Raw genomic sequence first — 22,864 nt, forward strand, 5'->3', positions numbered from 1 at the left:
GTGCACTCTCGGCTCACTGCAACCTCCGCCTCCTGAGTTCAAGTGGTTCTCATGCCTCGGCCTCCCAAAGTGCTGGAGTGTGATTACAGGCATGAGCCACTGTGCCTGGCCTGATTTTCTAATTATTTCTGTATTTCTTTTTTTTTTTTTTTTTTTTTGAAACGGAGTCTTGCTCTGTCCCCCAGGCTAGAGTGCAGTGGCGTGATCTCGGCTCACTGCAAGCTCCGCCTCCCGGGTTCACGCCATTCTCCTGCCTCAGCCTCCCGAGTAGCTGGGACTACAGGCGCCCGCCAACACACCCGACTAATTTTTTGTATTTTTAGTAGAGACGGGGTTTCACCGTGTTAGCCAGGATGGTCTCGATCTCCTGACCTCGTGATCCGCCCGCCTTGGCCTCCCAAAGTGCTGGGATTACAGGCTTGAGCCACCGTGCCTGGCCTGTATTTCTTAGCTGGAATTCTTTTTTTTTTTTTTTTTTTTTTTTTTAAAAAAAAAGGACCCCTTGTCATCAATTGTTGCCCGAAAATTAAATAGTTCATACAGAAAAGACATTAAATGCCTGATTCTTTCCTTTTATTTGCCAATTTTTATGAGTCAGTGCCTTACAACTTCCAAAGGTAAACATGAGGCTTCTTTCCTTAAGCATCGTCATGAACTCTTAGATGTTGATTTATTCAACACAAACTAAAAAAGGAATGTTAAGTCTTAAGATATCATTAATACTAACTTGAATTACTTGTTTATGAAGGGTTTATATACTAAATAGAATATACGCTCACATTTTTATATGTAGATGTTAATTTACAAGTAATTAGCATGCTAAAACATTTTATAATTCGCTTCAATAACGTGTATAGATAACACAAAAATTAACTCTGGCCTACCTTAGGCTACATGATCACAGACAAGCTGATGTAATTAAAATGAAAAGATTTATTTCCTGGTACTTTCATGGCTTTATTTTTACATTAAAGTCTTTCGTGATGTATTATTTATTGCTATCTTCCACGAAATGGTTGGCCAGTCAATCCCAGGGTGACTTCTTAATAATAACAGCTAATACATGTAAACCATAAACATTTATGAAAATTATATACCCTCATATAAATTTCATAGTAACATATGTAAGTTACAAAAGAAAGAAAAAGTCAACGAGGATATGGGGGAAGCCAAAAGGAATACAGACTAACAAATGAACCTAACTATGTACAAATTATGCAAATCACATAATTTGCAGGATGAGGTGGAAAGAAAAGAACTCATCTAGGCAACATTTGAAACCAGTACTTAGATGCTACAGGTCAAACACAAAAACAACAGTACACGATTAAGGAAGTAAGGTGCCTCCATAGTGACTGCGCCTCCTGGGGGCACAGGTTGAGCAGTTCACCTACAGCACTGACATGGCCTAAGCGAATGTCGTGTCAATCTGAGAGCCAGGTTTCTCCCTGTCACAGGAAGAAACTACACATAAGGAAAGGGGCAGGTGAGACAGGAACAGCAGGAACTAGACAGCTACAGAAACCAACGGGGGGGTAAATGCACAAGCACGTGTCACAGATCCACTTCCCACCTCTGTCGTCCCAGGAGGGCCCAGAAGCAACAAACACAGCCAGTGCCCAGGTCTTGGTTGCTAAATCCCAGTCTTCAGTGAGGGAGGGCTCCCTGGAGAAGCAGCTGGGTGCAGAGCTGGGACAAGGAAAACTGAAGACATCCCAAAATAAAGAAGTGCCTAAATAAGGATGGGGAACAGGAGACAATCTCCAGGACCTCCCAATGGCCAAAGCGTCGAAACAGTATCAGATTATGACTCATAGAATCAAACAAACAGCCCTTGCGTTCATACTGATATATAAAGAAAGAAATCGTAGGTCAAGTGCAGTGGCTCATGCCTGCAATCCCAGCACTTTGGGTGGCCAAGGCGGGTGGATCACTTGAGCTCGAAAATTTGAGACCAGCCTGAGCAACATGGGGAAACCCCATCTCTACAAAAAATACAAAAAGTTAGCTGGGCATGGTGGTGAGCACCTGTAATTCTAGTTACTCAGGAAGCTGAGATGGGAGATCACTTGAGCCCAAGGAGGTCGAGGCTGCAGTGAGCCATGATCGAGCCACTGCACTGTGGCCTGAGTGACAGAGCAAGACCCTGTCTCAAAAAAAAAGAAAAAAAAAACTGAAGGGACTGCTCTTTCTTAGAGACGAATTCCAATTAATAAACGTCAAATGAATGAGGAAAATGCAAAAATCACCTTTGAAAACTAAGTTAATAATTACTGCATTGCAAGAACCATCAGTGGATGCTGAAATTAGTGAGTAGGCCAGGCGCTGTGGCTCACACCTGTAATCCTAGCACCTTGGGAGGCTGAGGCGGGTGGACTGCCTGAGCTCAGGACTTGGAGACCAGCCTGGGCAACATGGTGAAACCTCATCTCTACTAAAAATAAAAAAAAATTACCTGGGCATGGTGGCGCGTGCCTGTAATCCCAGCTACTTGGGAGGCTGAGACGGGAATTGCTTGAACCTGGGAGGCGGAGGTTGCAGTGAGCTGAAATCGTGCCACTGCACTCCAGCCTTGGCAAGAGTGAGACTCCATCTCAAAAAACAAACAAACAAACAAAAATTAGTGGGTAAAACTTGGAAGTGGCCGGGCGCGGTGGCTCACGCCTGTAATCCCAGCACTTTGGGAGGCCGAGGTGGGTGGATCACGAGGTCAGGAGATCGAGACCATCCTGGCTAACACGGTGAAACCCCATCTCTACTAAAAATACAAAAAAATTAGCCAGGCGTGGTGGCGGGGGCCTGTAGTCCCAGCTACTTGGGAGGCTGAGGCAGGAGAATGGCATGAACCCGGGAGGCGGAGCTTGCAGTGAGCCAAGATCGTGCCACTGCACTCCAGCCCAGGCAACAGAGCGAGACTCTGTCTCAAAAAAAAAAATAAAAATAAAAAAAAAAAATAAAAAACTTGGAAGTGAAACAGACATTCACTTAATCTGGAAGTATCTCCCCAAGGTATTTATGGATGACAAAAGGAAAACAGTAACTATGTAGCAGAGAAGCCCCTGCAGCCGCCGCCACCACCTGAACACGACCAGGAGTTGGACAGACTGACACTGCATATCTCCACTATGCATTGAGAAGAGGACATCCCAGCTGTGGTATTCATGCCAAAAAATAAAATAAACCATCAGGGCGTGGTGGCTTAGGCCTGTAATCCCATCACTTTGGGAGTCCAAGGCGGATGGATCACGAGGTGAGGAGTTCAAGACCAGCCTGGCCAGCATGGTGAAACCTTGTCTCTACTAAAAATACAAAAATTAGCCGGGCGTGGTGGCGGGTGCCTGTAATCCCAGCTACTCAGGAGGCTAAGGAAGGAGAATCGCTTGAAACTGGGAGGCAGAGATTGCAGTGAGCTGAGAGCACACCACTGCACTCCAGCTTGGGAGACAGAGAAAGACTCCATCTCAAAAAAAAAAAAAAACCTTGTCCAGTCCTAAGGTCAGAGTCCCCAATGTGAGAGACAGTCTACAAAATAGCTGACAGTACCCTTTAAAAGTGTCAAGGTCATAAAAGACAAAAGCTTCTATAAATCTGAATATAACACTTCAGAAAATTCATAGAGAAATAGGCTGACATTAATAGGCTATGTTGGGTGTGGTGGCTCACGCCTGTCATTCCAACACTTTGGGAGACCAAGGCAGGAGGATCCCTGGAGCGCAAGAGTTCGAGACTAACCTGGGCAACATAGTGAGACCCCATCTATACAAAGTTTTAAAAATCAGCCTGGCGCAGTGGTGGGTGCCTGTAGTCCCAGCTATTAAGGAGGCTGAGGTGGGAGATCCCTTGATCCTGGGAGTTCCAGGATGCAGTGAGCTATGTTTGCGCCACTGCCCTCCAGCCTGGACATCAGAGGGAGACCTTGTCTCAAAACACAGTTTTTCAAAAATTTAGTTGTTTTTTTAAAAAAGATATTGAGATGCTACAATGTCCATTTCAGGAAGAATATCATAGTACTTTTGAGACAAGTTTGTTTTTTTTTTTTGAGACGGAGTCTCACTCTGTCACCCAGACTGGAGTGCAGTGGCGCGATCTCGGCTCACTGCAAGCTCGGCCTCCCGGGTTCACGCCATTCTCCTGCCTCAGCCTCCCAAGTAGCTGGGACTACAGGCGCCCGCCACTATGCCTGGCTAATTTTTTGTATTTATAGTAGAGATGGGGTTTCACCATGTTAGCTAGGATGGTCTCGATCTCCTGACTTTGTGATCTGCCTGCCTCAGCCTCTCAATGTGCCAGGATTACAGGTGTGAGCCACCGCACCCGGCCTGAGACAAGTTTTTCTACAAAACGTAATGACATAAGGTAATATGAAGAGACATGATTCTCATCTTTATGTAACTAGAGTTCAGGTATTTATTACACTCAACAATATCAACTTTTATGATACTGTTTTGTTGAATGTGATGAATGCCACTGATAATAGGACATTTAATTCCATTTAGGATATCTGTATTTCCAAGTAAAGTCCTCAATCCGCCAGGGTGGAGATTTATCCATGGTAAAGTCTATTCAATCCAGATATAAAAAAGATAGACTGAGGGCCAGGCGTGGTGGCTCACACCTGTAATCCCAGCACTTTGGGAGGCCGAGGTGGGCGGATCACAAGGTCAGGAGATCAACAGCAGCTTGGCCAACATGGTGAGACCCCGTCTCTACTAAAAATACAAAAATTAGCTGGGCATGGCGGCACGTGCCTGTTGTCCCAGCCATTTCGAGGCTGAGGCAGGAGAATTGCTTGAACGGGGACCCGGGAGGCAGAGGTTGTTGTGAGCTAAGATTGCACCACTGCACTCCAGCCTGGGCTACAGAGCGACACTCCGTCTCAAAAAAAAAAAAAAAAAAAGAGAGATTAAAGACATTTAAAAAAAAAAAAAGATTATAAGAAGAAACTGCAAAGCAAAATCACAATGAGATATTACTTCACACCCAGTAGAATGACTAAACTAAAAAAGGTAAGTGTTGGTGAGAATGTGGAGAAATTGGAACCCTCATACATTGCTGGTAGAAATATAAAATGCTGCAGCTGCTTTGGAAAAGTCTGGCAGTTCCTCAAAAAATTAAAGTTACCTCATGACCTGGCAATTCTACTCGAGAATTGAAAAGATGTTAATATAAAACGTATATAAAAATGTTCACAGCAGCATTATTCTTATAAAGGCACGGAGTGGAGACAACCCAAACATCCATGAACAGATGGACAAAAAAAAAAGTATGTGGTATATCCATGTCAGTAGTCGACCATAAAAAGGAAGTCTTAGACATGGTACAACACAGATATACCTTAAAAATGCTGGCTGGGGACGGGCGCGGTGGCTCACACCTGTAATCCTAGCACTTTGGGAGGCCGATACAGGCAGATCACGAGGTCAGGAGATAGAGACCATCCTGGCTAACGGTGAAACGCCATCTTTACTAAAAAATACAAAAAAAATTAGCCAGCCGTGGTGGTGGGCACCTGTAGTCCCAGCTACTTGGGAGGCTAAGGCAGGAGAATGGTGTGAACTCAGGAGACAGAGCTTGCAGTAAGCCGAGATTACGCCACTGCACTCCAGCCTGGGGGACGGAGCAAGACTCTGTCTTACAAAACAACAACAACAAAAAACGCTGGCTGGAAGCCGGGCGTGGTGGCTCATGCCTGTAATCCCAGCACTTTAGGAGGCAGAGGTAGGCGGATCACCTGAGGTCAGGAGTTCAAGACCAGCCTAGCCAACATGGTGAAACTCCGTCTCTACTAAAAATACAAAAAATTAGTGGCCAGGCACGGTGGCTCAAGCCTGTAATTCCAGCACTTTTGGGAGGCCAAGGCGGGCGGATCACAAGGTCAGAAGATTGAGACCATCCTGGCTAACATGGTGAAACCCCATCTCTACTAAAAACACAAAAAATTAGCCAGGCTTGGTGGCGGGCGCCTGTAGTCCCAGCTACTCGGGAGGCTGAGGCAGGAGAATGGCGTAAACCTGGGAGGCAGAGCTTGCAGTGAGTGGAGATTGCGCCACTGCACTCCAGCCTGGGTGACAGAGGACTCCGTCTCAAAAAAACAAAAACCAAAAAAACCATAGGCTGGGCGCAGTGGCTCACGCCTGTAATCCCAGCACTTTGGGAGGCCGAGGCGTGCGGATCATGAGGTCAGGAGATCGAGACCATCCTGGCTAACACGGTGGAACCCCATCTCTACTAAAAATACAAAAAACTAGCTGGGTGTGGTGGCAGGCGCCTGCAGTCCCAGCGACTTGGGAGGCTGAGGCAGGAGAATGGATTCATCCCAGGAGTAGAGCTTGTGGTGAGGTGAGATCGTGCCACCACACTCGTCTGGGAAACAGGAGCGAAACTTCGTCTCAAAAAAAAAAAACCTCTAAAATGAAAGACTGTATTCCTAAATTGCTGAGAGGATAAATGAAATGTACGTAGAACATCCAGCAGAGGTGCAGCCTCAGACACTGGCTGACCATTTGTGCAGCCTGAGAGAGGAGTGCTCTTGCAGCCTGAGTTCCAACCATGCCCCACACTCCACTCCTGTTAGGCTACACTGCAACCTATCACTTGTATGTTTCCTGTATTAGACCATCAGTTCATTGCAGGCTAAGAACCAAAAGTTACCATTTACATGACAACTCTGTTGCCAGGTACAGACATAGCCATCTCATGAGATCTGAAAGGATGTCTGAGAGTAACATTGTAGCCCCTTAATCCATGTGAGGCTGAACATGATTCAATCAGCTGCCTAGTGTAGATTGCTCCTTAGATCTCTGTACACACCAGCCAGAAGCCAGAGCACCTGTGGGAGCTGCACGCTCACACCTGAGACCCTCTCCAAGGACCTCAGGCTGAAGACGGAGCTGGGCAGACCATGAGCCACCCTGGAAGAGCTCCAAGTCCCACAGGAATGCTGCTCTTTTTCACTCAGGCTGGAGTGCAATGGCGCGATCTCGGCTCACTGCAACCTCCACCTCCCGGGTTCAAGTGATTCTCCTGCCTCAGCCTCCGGAGTAGCTGGGATTACAGGTGCATGGCACCATGGAACCACAGGACTGCCAGAGGCAGAGGGGGTTCCCCAAGTGCCCATGGGGCACAGGCTGCCGGTTCAGTTTGTCGGCTATAGCTCGCTGTCTGAGCAAAGCATCACTCAGTCACCACGTGGGGGGCAGCAGGGCGCTGGGCAGTGTGGAGTGTCTTCCCTCCAAGGCCCTGTGCCCAGAGGACTGGCAGCACCCTTCAAGAGGGGACCAGACAGCCCAGCTGGCCAAGGCCTCATGTCTACTTGCTGTCTGTGCAGTCAGTGGAAGAGCCCTGCTCTTCTTTGTCTCACAAGCACCCCAATGGGACAATAAACAGTCCTCTGGCCTTGGAAGTAAAATAAGGTTTTGTGTTTTATGAATAAGGAAATGAAGACCGGGTACGATGAAGCTCGGCCCAGCTACCTGACCTGCTGCCCACCAGAAGCCCCGATGGCTTCCAGACCCAGCCTCTACCATAGTTATAAATGGCCAGCCCCACCCCCACCACAGGAACAGAATCAGGTCATTCTCCTTCGAGCACTCAGCAGCACCTGCCTCAATGACCCCACCACTGGCCCCCCAGCAAATGCCAGCTGTTGCTTCTATGACATCATTCTCTCTACTTCCTTCACCTCCAACCCTCCCAAGACCATGCCACATATGGACACTACTTCAACGTGTCCACATGCTATCAGCTGACAAACTGGAGAGGTCCGGCTCTAAGCAATGCTCTCCTGTGGGCCAGCTGGTGCCTCTGCCCAGCCTGTCCAATGCTGACGCCCCTCAGCTGGCTCCTTCCTGGGGCCTTCTCTCCAACGACACCTACCCACCCAGTTCCCCAAGGCCTCATAATACTTCATTCCCATGCCCCTCACTCCCGAGAATGCCAGTAAGTCCCAAATCCTGGTCATTCCTCCCTCCAAATGCCTGTTACCCCATTACTGCACAACCAAAGCAGTGCTGCTTGTCAGTCCTGTCATTTGTCACACCCTGTAGGGGCTGACCACACCAGTCCACCAGGTGCCTTCTCCACTTCCTAAGCAGCAGGGAGCCAGTCCTAGCATGGCCCCAGAGAGCAGACCCCCTGCCTGGCACGGGCCTGCTCAGGCCTTGCTCCAACACTGAGGCCCAGGCCAAGGGCACCTGCTTGGGGATAACCTGACTCTAACTCACTGAACTGATGACATTTTCTGTCACATTCACAGCAACTAAAGCTGGGCACTTAGTAATCCTTTCTCCTGCTAGACTGGGCTTCTGGAAGGGCCAAGATTAGTCATCCTGTTCATCTGGGTTCCTAGACTGTGGCCCTGGCTGGCATGGGGCAAGCTGCTTAGATGGCAGCTGCTGATCTGTAGTGACATCTGTGACCGACAGTGAAAGAACCACCCTTAGTCACACTCCCTTGCCCATGACTCAGCCAGGTCCATCCCAGCATGGAAGCAAGCTTAGCCTGGGATGTGCGACTGCAGGAGCCGCTGGTGCAAGGAAAGGTTTCAGCAGACACCACATGCATTCCCGTCTGTCTCTCCACTACCACTGGCCACTGCCCTGGGTCTTCCTTACATCCCAGCTGTGGGACAGTGGGGTCAGGCAGAACTCTGGAGCTCCCTTGTCCCCCTTCCCATCTCATTCTCAAAGTGCTGTCACCAACTCAGCATCAGGGGGCAAGGCTCTCTCTCCGCTGCCCAGCTTGGAGTGCAGTGGCGTGACAATGGCTCACAGCAGCCAACCTCCAGGCTCCAGCGATCCTCCCACCTCAGCCTTCAGAACAGCTGAGACCACAGGAGCACGCCACCACACCCAGCTAATTTTTGTATTTTTAGTAGAGACAGGGTTTTGCCATGTTGGCCAGGCTGGTCTCGAACTTCTGGGCTCAAGAGATCCTTCTGCCCTGACCTCCCAAAGTGCTGAGATTACAGGTATCAGGCATTGCCCCACTCCTTTTTGAGACGGAGTTTCACTCTTATTGTCCAGACTGGAGTGCAATGGCACAATCTCGGCTCACTGCAACCTCCATCTCCCCGGCTCAGATGATTCTCTTGCCTCAGCCTCCCGAGTAGCTGGGATTACAGGCATGCACCACCACACCCAGCTAATTTTGTATTTTTAGTAGAGACGGGATTTCGCCATGTTGGCCAGGCTGGTCTTGAACTCCTGACCTCAGGTGATCCGCGTGCCCCAGCCTCCCAAAGTGCTGGGATTATAGGTGTGAGCCACCGCGTCCGGCCACCCCACTCTTAAATGGACAGATTGTCACAGCTTCCACCAGCCACTTCATCAAATATACAACTTAGAGAGGATCCTCATGCCTTGCTCCGTGGCAAGGTTAAAAACAACAACAAAAAAACAAACATAAAAACAAAGGAATTACACTACAGAGTCAAAACTGCTGAATCCATGTTTCTCTGAAAACCAGAGTACAAGAAGGCAAGGAACAGCCCAGAGATGTTCTGGCTGTGGGAAGCCTGTGGACAGCACACAGGGCAGCCCGCCCCACCCCAACCTCCCCTCACCTGGAGGCACAGGCACAGGGGTCAACAGGTGGCTCCGGGCAAAGGTGTCCTCCCACCTGGTGAGTTAGAGAGGAAGGCGTTAGGTGTGAGGCAGGAAAGAGGATGAGAAAGGAGGCAGGCAGCTTCGGCCCTCCAGAAGCGGTGACACCCCACCCCCTGCCACCCCCACAACCCATGCCAGTTTCTGGTGTCCAACCAGATGGGGCTGCTCCATCCCCAACTCAGGTTCTCCCACCCCCTCCCAGCTGGACAGACACCAAAGTCCTGGCCCAGGCTTGGACTCCAACAGTGGGATGAATCAAACAGTTCCAGTTCTACACACATTTCTATTTTATTATGGAAAAGGTGGAAACGCCACCTTCTCCACAACAGCAACCAGTAAAATTTATCCCAAAAATAACTCGGTACAAAACAGGTCTGTTTCAGAATTTAAAAAAAAAAAAAAAAAAAAAAAAAAACCTTTACATGAGTTTTTAAATCCTATTTTAAAACATAAAAGAAACAAATCCATCATTGGACACACGGCCCCAGCCACTGCCCCCCGACCAGGGAGCAAGAGGAGACGCCTGGGTCCTATTCCACACGCAGATATGCCGGTCTGTTTAACTGGTGTCCATCTGAAACACAGAGGAGAAAGAGGCTTGCATTCACAGGAAGCCTGCTCCCCACGGTGGCTTTGACCAGGCCCCCAGCTGGCTCCCCCGGGACTCACTCTCGCATTATAGGCGTCCAGCTGGGCATCCAGCTCCTCTGCCGAAAGTTGCTGCTTTGAATTCCTGCCAGCACCTCTGCCTCTTCCACGGGCGCCTCCACGGGTGCCTCTCCGGGTGCCTCCACCACCACCAAAACCTCCAGCGCCACGGTTTCTAGTCATGCCACCTCTGTTTATGCTAGCAAGGAAAACGAAACTGTTGACATACCTGGAAGGACCCCAAGAGCGATACAGCCACACCCTAGGCCAATACTCTTCCCCAGAGGCCCCGGAAGTCACCTCTGTGCAGGTCTCCGCTGTGTATCAATCTGTGATGTGACAAGCTGAATGTTCATGGGGCGGCCTGCGGCAAAGAATACAAGAGGGCACGTTCTAATGAGAGGCTCTAAAACCAACCCAGCTGGCACCACACCCTGGTCTCCATGCAAACACTGGAAAGGGCCTCTGTGCGTCTCAAATGCCCCCGACAAGGGAAATGGCCTGGAGATACTGGTGGGAGAACAAAATGGCCAGGAAGCAACCCCACCAACACCTCCTCACTCCTTCTCAGTCCAGACTAGGTGGGCTGATTGCTGAAGTATCGGGGTGCTCGTGGGTGGAGAGGTGTGGGTGACCTGACGAAGAAGAACCGGTACCTTTGTCTTTACGACTACAGCCCCGCACTCAGAGGTGTACTATGGCGGTTCTGAGAAGGCTTCACAGAAGTGAATCTTCCGGAAGGAGCTGAAGGAGGGGAGGGATGTAGCTTGCTGGATGGGGGTTCACAAGAGGTTGGTCCAGATGTGTGGGGCAGCATGAGAGGTGGCAGATGGAAGAGAGAGACAAAGGGGCAAATGCAAAGTGTCCTCAGCCACAGGGGTACCCCATATTCCTACCTGGACAGGTGCCAGCCCCAAACTCCACAAGCCCCACAGTCAGCGTGGGTCCACCCCCAGACTCACCATCCAGAGGGACGCCGTTGTACTGCTTCATGGCCTTCAGGGCATCTGCCTTCCGCTCAAAGTGCACGTCTGCTGTTCCTAAGCTGCGGCCAGAGCGATCATAGTGCACAGCCGCCTTCTTCAGCGTTCCAAATTCAGCAAAGAGTTCCTGGGAGTTGCAAAGAACAGTTGTCAGAAAAGCAACAAAACTGTGCTCCTTCTGGTGGCCCAGGGACAGGCCCTGGAAGCGTGAGGTGCTTTGGGGGTGGTTCTCTGGGAGGCAGGACAGTGGTAACGGGAAATGAGGGAAGGGCGGGGTAGGAGGGACAGCAACTTCCAAGAGCACCTGGGTCTGAGGGCTCCTGCCATTGTGGGGACCTGACACATGTACCATTCTGCAGGTAGAGGAAGTTGCAAAGCCCATTAGCAACGGGCACGGGCACAAAATTAAGCCACTATCCTCTTCAACAAAGGAAAATTTACAACACACCCAAGGGCTGTTCCAAGAAACCGTAAAGGCCAAGATCAAGAGCAAGGGAAGCAGTCCGATATCAGACCCGTTTGAAGGGCCTGTAGATTTGGGAGCCCTGACCCCAGCCCCTCCCCCAAAGGCAGATTCTGGCTCACCTTTCCCTCTCCTCCTACTCAAGCCTGCGGCAAAGTCTGAAGTCAAGCGCTGCCATGGAAACTGCCCTGACCTCAGGCAGGCTGGGAGTTGGAGAGGGAACCCAGAGTGTGGGGATACTCCGGCCGCAGGCACACAGCGGGAACTGGAGTTCACCAAAAGCGGTTTCCAGTGGATGCTAGAAACCACCTTAAAAAAAGTGTTGAGACACTGTGAGTGCTCACTGGCCCTACTCTGTCCTCCCAAGGCAAATGGCTGGGCTGTGGGCAACTGAACCCTGCCCAGCCATCTCCAAAACTGATTCCCAAAAAGTCATTTCTTAACCAGAAAACAAGTTTAAATGCCATTGGGATTCAATTTTTCTTTTTTTAAAAAAGAAAAGCTTCAACCAAAGATGGATTTGAGTCATGTCACTGACGGGACACGGGGGTGGGGAGTGATAAAACCACAGCATACAAGGTCTTTATAAGACAACACTCAAGGCAAACAGAGCCAGAAAAACACACAGGCTCCCTGTGCTTCATAAGATACATAAAAATTCTTTTTCTCACATTAACCCACTAAGACAGGCACAAAATTTAAAAAGCAACTGGGCTGGGTCTAACAGCCAAAAACCACTCACATTTGGTCAGTCTTTGTCCCTGTTAGAAACGGGAAGCCCTGGCAGGGGATTTTCACTCACAGAACCCATCTTCAGACTAACGGCAGCAGTTCCTCAGGCTCGGCTAGGCTCGCACCTGCCTGCGGACTGACCCCGGCTTTACTAGAGCTAGGTCTGTCCTGCAGCCCTTCAGAGCTGGGAGGGCTTCCTTCGCTAAGGGGGGAAGGGGACTCAGGGCCACATCCCCCAAATCACGATCCGTCCTGTGCAGGGCGAACGGCTCACCGAGAAGCCCTCGTCTCTTACCTGAATATCGGCGTCTGAGACTCCAAAATCCAGATTGGACACCAGCAGTTTCCCACCCGTCTCCACGCCGGCACCACCCCCGAAGCCACTGTCGAAAAGATCGTGCTGCCACTTGTCGGGAAGTTGTTTTGGCTGAAGAAAAAAACCGCAACAACAGCAGATCAGTGAGTCTCAGTCCAGGGCTTTCCTGGCCCTCACGGCTACTCCGGACCCTTCCTTTTCCCGGCCTGAGAAGATCCGGCCGAGACGGGGCCGCCAGCGCTCCCTCCGGCGCTGCAGCTGCCCCAGCCCGAGGCCGCACGGTCCCACCGCAGCCAAACAACTTCAGTTCCCTTAGACTAACTTCCCGCCGCCGGTGCCGCGACCAGCGTCCCCTCCTCTCCTGCCACGAGGCCCCAGCGTCCGGAACAAACAAAGAGCCGGGAAGGGTCTCAGCCTCCGGGACAGGGCCCCGAAAGAACGACCTCGCTCCCACCCACTTCCCCCTTCGCGCCCACATGCACCCTCCGGACCTCCGGGCGGCCGCTCCACAGGCCCTATCCGCCCGCCGGGCCGGGTCTCCGCCGCAAGCCGCCCCGGCCCCGGCTGGCCCCCTCCCACTCTCCGGCGCAGCCGGCCTCCACACTCACCCTGCTGTAGGGCGCCGGTCGGTTCCTGCCGCCTCCGCCGGCCGCGCCGCGGGCGATGGCCGGCCGGTTCCGGATGGGCCCGCCGCCTCGATTCACTCGCGCGGCGGCCTGCGCCCCACCGCCGCGGCCGCCCTGGGAGCCGGCCCGGCCGCGGCCCCGGCCCCCGCCCCGGCCGCCTCGTTGGCTCCGGTTCAGTTTAATGATGTCGTCCAGAGACATGTCCATTTTGTCGGCCATGGCGGGCGCGGAATCGGGCATCGGCTCGAGCCCGCGCGTCAGCACGCCAGCACGTCACTTCCGGCGCCGCGTGAGGCCTTCCGGTGCCACGGCCTCGGAGCGGCTGCTGATTGGCCGCCGGCGGACGGCTGCGCGCGCGGGACGGGGTGAGGCGGGGAGGCGCGTGCGCACTGGCGTGCGAGACTCGGCGGGCGCTGCTGAGTGAGTCGGGCCGCGACTGTGGTCGTTTTTATACCTTCCCGCGCGGACGCCAGCGCTGCCAACGGAAGGGCGGGTAGGGCGGCGCATGATTAGGTTGGCGAAGGTGCGAGGGCGCAGGGGGTGGGGCTGTGGCCTTTGGGGGCGGAGCCTACGCGCCCCTCCTTTCCCGCACGCCCCGCCCGATCGGCCAGGGCTGGGGGCGCTGCGGGCGCGGCGGGTGCCCAGGAGCTGCTGAGAGTGCTTGTTTCCGCTCCCGCCCAGGACTGTGCGCTCCGCTCGCTGTGGGGTCCGGCGGGCGCGGCCTCGGCGGGCGGCAGCCGCTGCAGACGAGCTGCGGGTTGGTTTTTTGGTCTCCACCTGCAGCCCCCCAAGTCTGCACTGTCACATTTTGCTAGTCATATCCTTTACAAGTTTTCGTGCGGGCTGGGCGCGGGCCTCACGCCTGTAGTCCCAGCGCTTTGGGAGGCCGAGGCAAGAGATTCGCTTCAGCCCAGGAGTTTGAGACCAGCCGGGGCAACATGGTGAGACCCCATCTCTAAAAAAAAAAATTACTTGGGCATGGTGGTGCGCTTCTGTACTACCAGCTACTTGGGAGGCCGAGGTGAGAGGATTGCTTGAGCCCAGGAGGTCGAGGCTGCAGTGAGCCGTGATGGCACCACTGCACTTCAGCCTGGGTAACAGAGCCAGACCCTGTCTCCAAAAAAAAATTATATGACATATTTTTGCAACTTCTTAATGAAAACCAGTGTACCATTTCATTGATTTTTTTTTTTTTTGAGACAGAGTCTCATTCTGTCGCCCAGGCTGGAGTGCAGTGGGGCGATCTGGGCTCACTGCAACCTCTGCCTCCTAGGTTCAAGCGAGTCTCCTGCCTCAGCCTCTTGAGTAGCTGGGACTACAGGCACGTGCCACCATACCTGGCTAATGTTTGTATTTTTAGTAGAGACAGGGTTTCGCCATGTTGGCCAGGGTGGTCTTGAACTCCTGACCTCAGATGATCCGCCCGCCTTGGCCTTCCAAAGTGCTGGGATTACAGGCGTGAACCACCACACCCAGCCCGTTTCATGGATTTTAAGTTGTTTTGAGATATTTGCTTTTGTTTTTGTTTTTTTGAGTCAGGGTCTCCCTCTGTCACCCAGACTGGAGTGCAGTGGTGTGATCTTGGCTCACTGCAGCCTTGAACTCCTGGGCTGGAGCTATCCTTCAGCGTCAGCCTCTCAGGCAGCTGGTGCACGCCACCACAGCTGGCTTTTTTTTTGAGACAGTCCCACTGTGTTGCCCAGGCTGGAGTGCAGTGGTGTGATCTCGGCTCACTGCAATCTCTGCCTCCCAGGTCCAAGCGATTCCTGTGGCTCAGCCTCCCGAATAGCTGGGAGCTGGGATTAGAGGTGTGTGCCACCACACCTGGCTAATTTGCGTGTGTGTGGGTGTGTGTGTGTTGCCCAGGCTGGAATGCAATGGCGTGATCTCGGCTCGCTGCAACCTCCGCCTCCCAGGTTCAAGTGATTCTCCTGCCTCACCCTCCCGAGTAGCTGGGATTACAGGTGCCCACCACCACACCCGGATAATTTTTTGTATTTTTAGTAGAGACAGGGTTTCAGTATGTTGGCCAGGCTGGTCTCGAATTCCTGACCTTGTGATCTGCCCGCCTCGGCCTCTCAAAGTGCTGAGATTACAGGCGTGAGCCACTGTGCCCGGCCTCTAATTTTCGTTTTTTCAGTAGAGATGGGGTTTCACCATGTTGGCCAGGCTGGTCTCAAACTCCTGACCTCAAGTGATCCACCCTCCTCGGCCTCCCAAAGTGCTGGGATTACAGGCATGAGCCACCACCCACGGCTAATTTTTTTGTATTTTTTGTAGAGACGGAGTTTCGTCATGTTGGCCAGGCCCATTTGAGATCTTTGAAGATACCCTCAACGTGAGGTAAAACCAAACTCCTGACTGTCCTGTGCTTCCAAATGTGATCTCCTTGTCCGTAAGGAGCTGAGTCCCTTCCCTTGGAGAGACGAGTGTGCCCTTTCTCTAGATGGCTAAAGAAACCTCACAGATAGTTTTTTTTTTTTCTTTTTTTTTTTTTTTGGTAGAGACTCAGTCTCACTGTGTTACACAGGCTGGTCTCAAACTCCTGCGCTCAGGCATCCTCCCGAGTTGGACTCCCAGAGTGCTAGGATTATAGGTGTAGCCACAAAGCGGCTTGCTGCTGGGGCTTGCTGTTCTCCAGTAGCTCCCCTGTAGCCCTGACCCTCTGGGCCCAGAGCCCTTTACTTGTTATGGGTTTTAATAGAGACGGGGCTCACAGCAGGGCACAGTGGTTCACGTTTGTAATCCCAGCACTTTGGGAGGCCGAGGCGGCAGATCGCTTGAGGTCAGGAGTTCAAGACCAGCCTGGCCTACGTGGTGAAACCTCGACTACTAAAAATACAAAAATTAGTTGGGCGTGGAGTCGCGTGCCTATAGTCTCAGCTACTCAGGAGGCTGAGGCACAAGAAATAAGCTGAGATCGGCCGGGCGCGGTGGCTCACGCTTGTAATCCCAGCACTTTGGGAGGCCGAGGCGGGCGGATCATGAGGTCAGGAGATCGAGACCATGGTGAAACCCCGTCTCTACTAAAAAATAGAAAAAATTAGCCGGGCGTGGTGGCGGGCGCCTGTAGTCCCAGCTACTCGGAGAGGCTGAGGCAGGAGAATGGCGTGAACCCGGGAGGGGGAGCTTGCAGTGAGCCGAGATTGCGCCACTGCACTCCAGCCTGGGCGACAGAGCGAGACTCCGTCTCAAAAAAAAAAAAAAAAAAAAAAAAAGAAATAAGCTGAGATCATGCCACTGCACTCCAGCCTGGGTGACAGAGTGAGACTCCATCTCAAAAAAAAAAATTAATAAAAATAAAAGTAAAATAAAATAGAAGCAGGGCTCACGATGTTTCCCAGGCTGGGTTCGGACTCCTGGGCTGGTATGATCTTCCTGCCTTGGCCCCCTGAGTAGCTGGGACTACACTGTGGCAGGCTTATACCTATTTTGGTGCCTAAATGTTCTAGCTCTGAAGACTCAATTTAGCCAGTCGTCCTGTTCCCCTCCGCCGCAGGCTCTGCTGCCATGAAGGTGAAGATTAAGTGCTGGAACGGCGTGGCCACTTGGCTCTGGGTGGCCAATGATGAGAACTGTGGCATCTGCAGGATGGCATTTAACGGCTGTTGCCCTGACTGTGAGTGTCCCCTCTGTGCTGTCTGCTCCCTGCTGGACTAGTCTCGTAGCTCCTGTTAAATACCTGCACGAAATCCCCAGTTTCATTTTCTTTTTTTTTTTTTTTTTTTGAGACCGAGTTTCGATCTTGTTTCCCAGGCTGGAGTACAATGGCACGATCTCAGCTTGCTGCAACCTCTGCCTCCCGGGTTCAAATGGTTCTCCTGCCTCAGCCTTCCAAGTAGCTGGGATTATAGGCATGCGCCACCATGCTGGGCTAATTTTTTTATTTTTAGTAGAGACAGGGTTTTGCCTTGTTGGCTAGGCTGGCCTTGAACTCCTGACCTCAGGTGACCTGCCCGCTTCAGCCTTCTGAAGTGCTGGGATTACAGGTGTGAGTCACTTTGCCTGGCCCACATTTTCATTTTCTTTTTCTGTTCTTTTTTTTTTTTGAGATGGAGTTTCTCTCTTGTTGCCCAGGCTGGAGTGCAATGGCACGATCTCGGCTCACTGCAACCCCCGCCTTCTGGGCTCAAGCCATTCTTCTGCCTCAGCCTCCCAAGTACCTGGGATCACAGGCACGTGCCACTACACCCAGCTAATTTTGTATTTTTTAGTAGAGACAGGCTTTCTCCATGTTAGGCTGGTCTCGAACTGTCAACCTCAGGTGATCCACCTGCCTCAGCCTCCCAAAGTGTTGGGATTACAGGCGTGAGCCACCGTGCTCCCCCAATATTTTCATTTTCATCTCGTGAAGAAAAGTTGATAGAAAAAAAGCCAGGTGGTTGGGACCTGTGTTTATATAAAGATCCTGCCGCAGACTCCATAGGATGAAACTCGGCTGTGAAATACGTGGGATTAAAAAGAGATTAGAGTCTGGGTGGGCGGCCCACGCCTGTCATTCCAGCACTGTGGGAGGCCAAGGCGGGCGGATCACAAGGTCAAGAGATCGAGGCCGGCATGGTGGCTCACGCCTGTCATCCTAGCACTGTGGGAAGCCAAGGCAGGCAGATCACAGGGTCAAGAGATGGAGGCAGGGTGTGTGGTGGCCCACACTTGTCATCCCAGCACTGTGGGAGGCTGAGGCGGATGGATCTCAAGGTCGGGAGATTGAGACCATCCTGGCCAACATAGTGAAATGCCATCTCTACTAAAAATACAAAAATTAGCTGGGCGTGTGGCGTGTGTCTGTAATCCTAGCTACTGGGGAGGCTGAGGCAGGAGAATCTCTTGAGCCTGGGAGACCGGAGTTGCAGTGAGCCAAGAGCAAGACTCCATCTCAAAAAACAAAAAAAAAAAGATTAGTTTAAACTTTTTATTTGAAAATTCTCAAAATTGAATGGCATAGGCCAGGAGCAGTGGCTCACGCCTGTAATCCCAGCACTTTGGGAGGCCAAGGCAGGCAGATCGCTTCAGGCCAGGAGTTTGAGACCAGCCTGGCCAACATGGCAAAACCCCAACTCTACTAAAAATCCAAAAAAATTAGCCGGGCATGGTGGCAGATGCCTGTAATCCCAGCACTTTGGGAGGCCGAGGCGGACGGATCACCTGAGGTCAGGAATTTGAGACTAGCTTGGCCAACATGGTAAAATCCCGTCTCTACTAAAAATACAGAAAAGTAGCCGGGCATGGTGGCACGTTCCTGTAATCCCAGCTACTCAGGAGGCTGAGGCAAAAGAATCGCTTGAACTTGGGAGGCAGAGGTTGTGGTGAGCCAAGATCGCACCATTGCACTCCAGCCTGGGCAACAAGAGTGAAACTCCGTCTCAAAAAAAAAAAAAAGTGGAAATGTTTGATTATGTTTAGGTTGAAAGCAGAGTTTTGCATCAGCGAAATGATTTTTCATGAGACCAAAATGAGCGTAAAGCAGAAGCAAGGGTCAAGGTTTTGCCCAGGGAGGACAAGAAGAACTCCCCAGAGGACAGTGGGGAATGGGGAGGACAGTGGGGAATGGAGAGAACTGAGAAGCTCCTCACTACCCCAAGTAACCAGGCGTATTTTTGTAGGGCCAGGTGCATGCCCATATTGATTGACAGGGTCTCACTATGTTGCCCAAGCTGGACGTGAACTCCTGGGCTCCAGCCATCCTACTGTCTCAGCCTCCCAAGTAGCATACCACCACACTCATCTGGCTTTGCTTTTTTGTGTGTTTTTTTTTTGTTTTTTTGGTTTTTTTTTGAGATAGTCTTTCCTTGCTGCTCGGGCTAGAGTGCAGTGGCACCATCTCAGCTCACTGTAACCCCCGCCCTTCTGAGTTCAAACGATTCTCTGGCCTAGCCTCCCGAGTAGCTGGGATTACAGGCGTGCACCACCACAGCCAGCTAATTTGTTGTATTTTTAGCAGACAGGGTTTCACCATGTTGGCCAGGCTAGTCTTAAAACTCCTGACCTCAGGTGATCCGTCCACCTCGGCCTCCCAAAGTACTGGGATTACAGGTGTGAGCCACTGCACCTGCCCCTGTCTTTGCTTCTTTTTTTTTTTTTTTTTTTTTTTTTTTTTTTTTTTTTTGAGACGGAGTCTCGCTCTGTCGCCCAGGCTGGAGTGCAATGGCACAATCTCGGCTCACTGCAAGCTCCGCCTCCTGGGTTCCCGCCATTCTCCTGCCTCAGCCTCTCCGAGTAGCTGGGACTACAGGCGCCCGCCACCACGCCCGGCTAATTTTTTTGTATTTTTAGTAGAGACGGGGTTTCACCGTGGTCTCGATCTCCTGACCTCGTGATCCGCCCGCCTCGGCCTCCCAAAGTGCTGGGATTACAAGCGTGAGCCACCGCGCCCGGCGTCTTTGCTTCTTAAGGTGAAATTGAGATGACTGAATCTTAGTACAATTTTTTTTTTTTTTTTTAAGACAGGGTCTTGCTGTCACCCAGGCGGCAGTACAGTGGCAAAATCATAGCTCACTGTAGCCTTCAATTCCTGGGCTCAAGCAATCCTCCCACCTCAACCTCTCAAGTAGCTGGTACCGCAGGCATTCTCCACGATGCCTGGCTAATTTTTTTTTTATTTTTTGTAGAGACAGGGTTTTGCTATGTTGCCAAGGCTAGTCTTGAACTCCTGGGCTCAAGGGATCTGCCTGCCTTGGCCTACCAAAGTGCCGGGATTACAGACGTGAGCCACCATGCCTGAACAAAACTACATAAATTTTTAATTTTTTTTGTGGAAATGGAGTCTCACTATGTTTCCCAGGCTGGTGTCAAACTCTTGACTGTGTCGTGCCACAGCCTCCCAAAGTGCTGGGATTATAGGTGTGGCACCTGGCCAGTACAAATACTTTTTATTCTAGGCTTAACTTTTACCTTGGCCCTAGCTAAACAGAAATCTCATCACTCAGGAATTAATCCTCATTTAATCAAATAGGTAGGGTGTAATCTTAGGAAATTATTGATTGACTCTACCTGATTGGATTTGTAGTTAATAGCTAATTAGGTTAATAACTAAATTCACAAGGCACAGTTTTATTTGATCTCTTTTAAATTGCTCTTGCCGGGCGCGGTGGCTCACGCTTGTAATCCCAGCACTTTGGGAGGCCGAGGCGGGCGGATCACGAGGTCAGGAGATCGAGACCACGGTGAAACCCCGTCTCTACTAAAAATACAAAAAAATTAGCCGGGCGTGGTGGCGGGCGCCTGTAGTCCCAGCTACTCGGAGAGGCTGAGGCAGGAGAATGGCGGGAACCCGGGAGGCGGAGCTTGCAGTGAGCCGAGATTGCACCACTGCACTCCAGCCTGGGCGACAGAGCGAGACTCCGTCTCAAAAAAAAATAAAAATAAAAATAAATTGCTCTTAAGGACGTAACAAGACTTCACGGGATGCCCTGAGGGCAGGCACTCGACTTCTACAGCAGCAGGTTAACTTCTGAAATTCCTCCAAACCATGTGTCCACACCTAGTCTGGCTGCATCCGTGGGCCAGATGTGGGTGGCGAATCCTGTGGATTAGAGGTGGCACTAGGTAGCCCCCAAGTGACTGCAGTGGTGGGTCCACAGGCAGCCTGCAGAACCTGGCCTGCACCATGCTAGCTGGGCCTGTGATGGGGCATCCAGAGGGTGTTGCCCTGAACACTCAGCATCTCTCGGCTGGCACAGTGTGCTCAGGCTTTGTTTAACATGGGGCCTGTTGGCTGTAGAGACTCAGGAGTTGAGTCTAATTTATGGACCTGCTGGTGGTTAAGTTATAGTGAGTCAGTGTTAATGCACTAAGCGTTTGACGAGTCCAATGTGCTTCCATGCTAAGCAGCACCAGGTTTCTTTTGCTAAAATTGAACTCCTGTGAAAAATTCAGAGTGACTAAGTTCAACAAAGACCGTGGGAGCCCGAGGCTGGTAAACAATGAGTCCATCCCGCATCCCAGAGGACTCGTGGCAGTGCAGTTTTGCCGAGAGGAGTTTTAATTTAAAAAAATGCAATCAGGAGAGCATCAGGTCCTCGAATGAGTCACGCTCAGTGCATCTGCGGACTTATCAGACACCCCAGGCCGGCTTCGGGTGGGGAACGCACTAGAATGAAGCGGCACCTTTGACTAAACGAGGCCTCCCCCAAGTACTCAAGAGTGGCCCAGACCCCTCTCCTCAGGGGGCTAGCAGGCTTCAGTTCTCATTTGAAAGGGCTGAAACCAAGCAGAGTTGTGCTGAGGCTAGAAAGCCCCCATGGGCAGGTCCTCCCAGGGCTGGGAGTGGGCATGCTTTGGGGCCGGTGCCACCAGGACAGGAGGGTGGCCACGAGCTCCAGCTCCACAATGCTGGCCCGACCCTGCCATGGGGCTGGGGCTGGGACTTGCTGTGCTCTGCTGGCAGCAGCTGTTCCATGGGGGTTTCCAGGCTCTTGGGGATCAGGGACACTCATTTCTCTTGATCATGGCTGATACAAGTATACCTCTCTGTGTCAGGCACTCTCCATGGAGAAAGCATTTCTAGGTGTTTGGGCTGGTGCCGCAGCCTGTGCCTGTCCTGGGAGGCAGGGCCCATCCACAGGTGCCCATCAATACGGCGTCCCCAACGCCTGGGCAGCACACCGGATCCCTGATGTCTAGGGAAGAGTCTTCTAGGTCCCCAGGCCCCACCCCTCCTGCCCTTGATCAAGAGACCAGTTCACTACTCAGATGCACGTCTCCTTGGTGCCTTGACCATTCATGTGACCTTTTTGGCATCACAGATCAAGTGTCTGCGGATGAGCCCAGGGCCTGTAGGTCAGACATTGCCCTTTTTCCCCAGCCTCAAGCACAGGGGGACACATGGTGGGCTAGGCCAGAGCGCCACCTCCTCAGGCCCCTGGGCTCCCCACTGAGCATGATGAGCCTGGGTGAGGGGAGGCGCCTGCTGCGGTTGCCCTGGGTGGAGGCTGCGTGTCTGGTGTCTGTTGGTCATTGCTGGTCTTCGCCTGGGGGCGGGCTGGTCAGGAGACTGATTGGGTAACACTCCTGATTTCGGCTTCTCTGAAACATGAGAGACTGCAATGCTGGAGCCACTGCCCAGGGTCCCTACCTGCACCCCTGCCTGGCTTGTCACATGCTCTGTGTCCAGCCTGGTCACGCCTGTCCTTTTCCCCACCTCCCCTCCGTAGGCAAGGTGCCCGGCGATGACTGCCCGCTGGTGTGGGGCCAGTGCTCCCACTGCTTCCACATGCACTGCATCCTCAAGTGGCTGCACGCGCAGCAGGTGCAGCAGCACTGCCCCATGTGCCGCCAGGAATGGAAGTTCAAGGAGTGAGGCCCGACCTGGCCCTCGCTGGAGGGGCGTCCTGAGACCCCTTCCTCATGCTGGCGCCGATGGCTGCTGGGGACAGTGCCCCTGGGCTGCAACAAGGTGGAAACAAGGGCTGGAGCTGCGTTTGTTTTCCCATCACTATGTTGACACTTTTATCCAATAAGTAAAAACTCATTAAACTACTCAAATCTTGCTG

The 22,864-nt window shown here is 52.0% G+C and overlaps 2 protein-coding genes across 18 annotated transcripts; one reads left to right on the plus strand and one right to left on the minus strand.

Annotated features, from left to right (window-relative positions):
• Positions 1 to 913: 913 nt before the first annotated feature.
• Positions 914 to 13,655, minus strand: ALYREF (Aly/REF export factor). 7 transcript variants are annotated; one of them, XM_063617385.1, is made up of 8 exons: positions 13,356 to 13,655; positions 12,727 to 12,858; positions 11,216 to 11,363; positions 10,554 to 10,617; positions 10,275 to 10,452; positions 9,563 to 10,179; positions 2,456 to 2,593; positions 914 to 1,704 (listed from the first exon to the last, which is right to left on the minus strand). In XM_063617385.1, the coding sequence occupies exons 1-6, from the start codon at positions 13,611 to 13,613 to the stop codon at positions 10,165 to 10,167; spliced, it is 795 nt and encodes a 264-aa protein (XP_063473455.1). In that variant the 5' UTR covers positions 13,614 to 13,655; the 3' UTR covers positions 914 to 1,704; positions 2,456 to 2,593; positions 9,563 to 10,164. The 7 variants fall into 7 exon arrangements, with proteins under 7 accessions (XP_063473455.1, XP_063473456.1, XP_063473458.1 ...); XM_063617386.1 differs by having other exon boundaries at positions 914 to 1,732; XM_063617388.1 differs by having other exon boundaries at positions 914 to 1,448; positions 1,574 to 2,593.
• A 74-nt stretch (positions 13,656 to 13,729) lies between these two features.
• Positions 13,730 to 22,861, plus strand: LOC129461832 (anaphase-promoting complex subunit 11). Of its 11 annotated transcripts, none has more exons than XM_055241237.1 (4): positions 13,745 to 13,896; positions 15,654 to 15,716; positions 16,873 to 16,992; positions 22,526 to 22,861. In XM_055241237.1, exons 3-4 carry the CDS (start codon positions 16,884 to 16,886, stop codon positions 22,669 to 22,671), a joined length of 255 nt encoding a protein of 84 aa, XP_055097212.1. In that variant the 5' UTR covers positions 13,745 to 13,896; positions 15,654 to 15,716; positions 16,873 to 16,883; the 3' UTR covers positions 22,672 to 22,861. The 11 variants fall into 11 exon arrangements, with proteins under 11 accessions (XP_055097213.1, XP_063473464.1, XP_055097216.1 ...); XM_055241239.2 differs by having other exon boundaries at positions 13,745 to 13,866; XM_063617395.1 differs by having other exon boundaries at positions 13,751 to 13,886.
• The last annotated feature ends 3 nt before the right edge of the window (positions 22,862 to 22,864 follow it).

This window comes from Symphalangus syndactylus, chromosome 14 (genome assembly GCF_028878055.3).
Source record: "Symphalangus syndactylus isolate Jambi chromosome 14, NHGRI_mSymSyn1-v2.1_pri, whole genome shotgun sequence".
Classification (NCBI taxonomy): Eukaryota; Metazoa; Chordata; class Mammalia; order Primates; family Hylobatidae; genus Symphalangus; species Symphalangus syndactylus.

Bases quoted from the DNA above. Each gene is read 5' to 3' on its own strand.
- ALYREF (XM_063617390.1), bottom strand. From the start codon at position 13,613: ATGCCCGATTCCGCGCCCGCCATGGCCGACAAAATGGACATGTCTCTG. The intron at 12,859-13,355 runs GTGAGTGTGGAG...TTTTTTCTTCAG, and splicing joins GACCGGCGCCCTACAGCAGG to CCAAAACAACTTCCCGACAA. The intron at 10,453-10,553 runs GTGACTTCCGGG...TTTCCTTGCTAG, and splicing joins CAGCGGAGACCTGCACAGAG to CATAAACAGAGGTGGCATGA.
- LOC129461832 (XM_055241238.2), top strand. From the start codon at position 16,884: ATGAAGGTGAAGATTAAGTGCTGGAACGGCGTGGCCACTTGGCTCTGG. The intron at 16,993-22,525 runs GTGAGTGTCCCC...TCCCCTCCGTAG, and splicing joins TAACGGCTGTTGCCCTGACT to GCAAGGTGCCCGGCGATGAC.